Here is a 5,353-nt window from a genome sequence, read left to right on the forward strand (position 1 = left end):
GGGGATTCAGACCTGGTGTGCTATCATTCCTTTTTGCCCTAGCTTCTTCCTCCTCAATCCTCTCTCTTTGAGCGATTGTGAGCATTGTCTCCAACAACTGATCCATCTTCTCTTGGATCGTATTGATGTTTGTCCTCATGGTAATCTGGTTAGCCTCAACTTGCTCTAACATCATCTTGTATTTGCTTCGCGTCTCGTATCGGTGTTGATTAGTCAGTGTGGCTGGATAAATGGTAAAAAGGTTGGGTAAGTTTTTTTGAATTTTTATGAAGCGTGATGCATAATGAAGATGCGAATGTCATGCGTATTTTATTTTCAGGGAATCATTCAAGTTTCACTAGTTGTTAGTAATTCGAAGAAACAAGAAATACTTATAATAACAATAATGGAGTAATTTTTAAACGCCATTCATTCAAGTACATAACATAGAGGCCCAAAAAGGTCATAGTTCAAAAATACATTTGTTAAAGGAACAAAATACAAGACAAAAGCAAATTAAACAGCTGGCTTTCTGGCCTGAAGCTCTTCTAGCTCCTCATTGAATCTCTTTAGCAACCCTTTACAGAGCAGAATGAAGTTGATTATGGCTGGAGGAGTGCTATCTTCTTTCAACTTTTCGACTGCGTCTCTCAACTTCCATGGTAATTCTTTAGCCGCCCAATTACAGAACCCTACTAGCCCATCGAGTTTTGCATAAAACTTATCCCAATCTCCTTGTAAGAAGTTTATGGTCTTCTTAAAGGATTCATAATCCTCAATCACATAGTCTCGCTCTTTCAACCATATGGGGTTGTCTTGGCGTAATAACTCTAGCTGGTTCTTCCAATAGCTGACAGACTCCCTTGCATCTCTTACTTCTCGACACTTCTCCTCACATATCATGGGTGACACCCTAGAAGCTTCAGTGGTTATATTCTTGAGTCGACGCTCCTGATCTACTTCAGCCTTTGCATGACGAAAACAATTGGTGAGCTCTTTTATCTGAGCCCCAAGTGTATCCCTTATCGTCTTGTTTTCCTTCGTGGCTAGATGCCACCAACGTTCATTGTCTTGACATTCTTTCTGAGCTTGTCGTAGTTAACCCTTAAGAGTATCCAAACAATGGTCAACTTGTTCTAATCTCACTTTGATCTTTTTCCTCTTATGCTCTTCCTTGTTGAACTTGTCCACATGTGCCTGAAGTTGTGCCTCTTTTCTCTCAAGCTCCCACTTCATATTGTTTTTCTCATTGATGGTTTGTTGGAGTTTTATCTACAACTCTTCATTCTCTTTTTATAACTTTGCCATGGTGGTCCTGAGTTCCTCCACTTATTCAATAGGGACATGGGTGAGCTTAGGTTCAGGAAGAGGTATAGGTGTCAGAATGACAAATGGCATTTTAATCATCTCTACTCTTTCCCTTACCCAGTGAAAATATGGTTCTTTTCTAATCCCATTTGCTCTCCCTAAATCAGCTTTCCCTTTTCGATTGACATTCTTCCAAGCCTTTTTGATTCGTTGGAATAAGCTAGGATTCTCAACCCCAAAGTCAAGTAATAAGAAAGCTTCCAAAGACTTTGCCTCTGGAGGGCCTTCCATTGGGTAGCCAAGTTGTCTGAGTGATAGAACTGGATTAGCAATCACACATCCTTGAGTTCCAATAAGCGGTAGATTTGGGAAATCTCCACAACTGAATATGATGTCCATGTTGATTTATTCTTTGGAGTACCAAGAGAGATCTTCAGATCGGAGTGATCCCAATCTCTGAGGCCAACTAACATCGGTCTTTTCAACCCAAGCACCTGTCTTCGGAAGATGTTCTAGAAACCACTGATATAATAAAAGAGCACAACAAGCAATAAATCCCTTCTTCTTAGTATACCTATGACTTATGTAATAGTAGACATCAACTAACAAAGTGGGTACTGGGTTCCCAGTAAAGAAAACACAAATGGCAACCATAATTGCGAAACCATCCATATTTGGGAACAGGACGATGCCATAGATGGCCAATGCAATAGCAGAGTAACAAGCATCCCAACTTTCTACTTTCAATAGGGTATGATCTATTTCCAAGAGAAAATTTAGCGAAAATCCTTTGGTATTCCCTTTGGTCTCTAGGTTAGCCTCTGCTTCCTTTTCATCCATGTGAAGCGCACTAGCAATGACCTCAAGGGGCAAAGATTCATCTATCCCTTCAAATAGTGGCTTGTTCTTCATAGGAATCCTAACAAGACGCTCGAATTCTTCCAACGTTGGTGTTAGCTGGAAGTCTTGGAATGTGAAGCATCTTAAGGGTAGGTCATAGAATTGGGCCAAAGTGATTAAAGTTGTATGGTCTACTTGTTGATTGAGGATGCTGAGCAGATTGCCATGACTCTTTCCAAAGTTGATTCTGTATACTGGGTGTATCTGAGAGACCAAGTCACGTAAGCTCCTTAGATCGGGATCTTTGAACTTGAATGAGTAAATGTTTCTTTTGCTTGATTCCATGTTTCTTGAATTCCTGCAACTCATGATACTCAGATTCCTTGTAAATAAAATAGTATGAATGTTATGTTATGAATGATGTTATGCGTGCCATATGTAGGTTAATATACAGGTCGTGAGAGTGGGTATTCTTGATTACTAAACAAAACCCTTTTGGGAGGATGCTAAAGTTAAAAGGTTCCCGAAGTCATCAATCAATATTTAGGAAAGTTATTGTTATGATGAAAACTCATATGCAATTATCTAATAAGGTTCTCAGAGTCATAGATCGAGGTTGGGAATACCACTGTAAGGTAGTAATACGCCCAAGGGATCTCATCTGATTGAGGCTTTCGTATTAACCTAATAAGTCTGGGGCTTTTCAGGTAAATACTACATAACCACCGGATATAATGGGTTAAAAGGTCCCTAGAGTCATTGATCCAACTTGATAATACTATCGTCGTGACGAAAACTCGTCGGGCAATAATATTTCAAGAGAATCTCCTCTAGGTGGGGTCTTCGTATCTTCCCAACAAGGAAGACTCCTTGTAGGCGCCCACTATGCAACCACCAACTTAATCTTATGGTTTTTCTCAGACTCGGGTGGAAAGCCTATCTCACAAAGTATCACCAACCAGAGAAACCCCAATAATACATAGTCAATAAAACATCTTACAATAATTATGACAACATAATAATAACAAAATAAATAACAAACAGATACACAAAACTAACACACAATACGTCAACTGAACTAAATTAGGCTTCACTCTCTTTTGCTTGGAGCTAGTCCCCAGCAGAGTCGCCATCTGTCGCATCTCAAAAAATACGATTCCTAGCGATGGTCGCGGAAAAAATTTATGTTCGAACAGAGTCGCCACCGAACTTTATTTATCCCAATGAAGGAATAGGAAAATATCGATAAAACATTTAGGGAATGGAATAATGGTCGTCGCAACCATATTCGGGTTCGGGAGTGGATTACGCAAGGGGAAGGTATTAGCACCCCTTACGTCCGTTGTACTCAACGGGAACCTTTTAGTTCTACTGTGCGTTTTGAGTGTTAATTTATGTTTGTTTGTTATCTTTGGGTTATAAAATGTTTGAAATTGAAATGGGTGAGAACCTCAGAAAGGAGAAAGGGTTTTTTTTATTAGTATGCTCGCGAAGATACAACAATCTCTTGCCTACGTATCCTTATGGTGTAATAAGGAAGTCAGAGCATTCGTAGTTCGGATAACTACGGTTGGTTGGTGTTTTTTAAATGAACAACTGTTTAGATCGCATCCTAAAGGCTAAATGTTGGCTTGTTTACTCTCGGCGGAGGCTTAAGCATTGGTTTGTTATGCGCGTTAGAAAGGATTAAATGATGTTCTTTTTGAAAAAAGAGTTTTGACAAGTCAGATTAATATACTGGATGTTTTGATGGGTTGAGATATTTTTGGTTGGATGACGATCACTCAGATAGTCGAGTAAGACAACTCGTATCATAACAGTCGGGAAAGGGAGTAGAAGACTCTAGACCATTTTCTTTTTCATCTTTAAAGGATTTGATGATAGTTAAGGTGTTTTGAACGGATGACGAATACTCAGATAATCGAGTAAGACAACTCGTATCCTAATAATCGAGAAAGGGAATAGAAGACTCTAAACCGCTCTTTGTTTCATCTGAGTATTTATGAAAATAAGGTTGTATATGGTTGACGTATTTTTATAATGAACGACAAGTACTTGAATGACTGAGTAAAACAACTCATATTCAAGCATTTGAGGAGAGGAATCGAAGGCTCAAGACCATCTCCCTTTTCGTATAATTTGTTATGAAACTGATTTGATTAAGTTGTATGTTTGCGGAGAAATGACAATTGTTCAACTGACCGAGTAAGAGAACTCGTATTCGACCAATTGAGGAGTGAAGTTGAAAACTCAAAGTCAACTCCCTTTTCATTTAGCTTACTGTGAAAATATTTTGATTTAATCGGGGTTTGGAGGTTTGTAGAGGAACGATAACTATTTGACTAAACAAGTAAGAGAACTTGTACTCAAATAGTCGAGGAGAAAAATTGAAGACTCAAAGTCATCTCCCTTTTTATTCCTTAATGTAAAAGAAATTGATTTATTTGCGCTTAGGTGGATTAGAAATGGCGGTTGTTCGATTAATCGGGTAAAAGAGTTCGTGTTTAAATAATCGAGAAGAGGAGTTGAAAACTCAAAACCATTTCCTCTTTTATTCCTAAGTGAAATAACGTTTAATTGTGACATGGTATTTTAATTCTTAACAAAGAATACTCGATGTTGGATCGAGGTTTTAAATTTGTATTTTTTGTGAATGAATTGAATTTATTTAATGAATAGTTCATCTAATCAATTAATAAAAACCGAATAGGTCTCATTGTAAGAAGGTCCAAGAGTAAGCCATGTGAGGTTGACGGCGATACTTTTACAAGTAATCGACTTACAAAGGTGTTTTGAAAATGGGCTCGATTTTGAATCGAGAGGTATGTGATTTATTTTTGAAATTGGCTCGAATGATTTTAAATCGGTGAAAGTGACATAATTTTGTCACAATTATAACATGTCATCCATGTGCACTCAAGGCTCGGTATAAATAAATAAATAAAGAATAATCATGCACATACGCTCCACAAAAATAAACAATCATCTAAATTCTAAATGACATTAATAATAATATAATTAATTAATTAAATATTTAGTAAATTATTTTAATTAAATAATAAGCAATTAAAAAATAATGAATATAACCAAATAATTGCATATTTACCATTAAATATTAATAATAATAATAATAACAACATCATTGCATATTTACTATTAAGTAATAATAATAATAATAATAATAATATATAATTACTTAATTTTGAAAGAAAGTAAATAAAATAAA

At 36.8% G+C, this 5,353-nt stretch overlaps 1 protein-coding gene across 1 annotated transcript; it reads right to left on the bottom strand.

The window, feature by feature from the left end:
- Positions 1–1,692: 1,692 nt before the first annotated feature.
- Positions 1,693–2,472, bottom strand: LOC127136959 (uncharacterized). The gene has a single exon (XM_051063463.1). It carries the CDS (start codon positions 2,470–2,472, stop codon positions 1,693–1,695), a length of 780 nt encoding a protein of 259 aa, XP_050919420.1.
- Between the last annotated feature and the right edge of the window lie 2,881 nt (positions 2,473–5,353).

The sequence above is a fragment of the Lathyrus oleraceus genome, chromosome 4 (genome assembly GCF_024323335.1).
Source record: "Lathyrus oleraceus cultivar Zhongwan6 chromosome 4, CAAS_Psat_ZW6_1.0, whole genome shotgun sequence".
Lineage (NCBI taxonomy): Eukaryota > Viridiplantae > Streptophyta > Magnoliopsida > Fabales > Fabaceae > Lathyrus > Lathyrus oleraceus.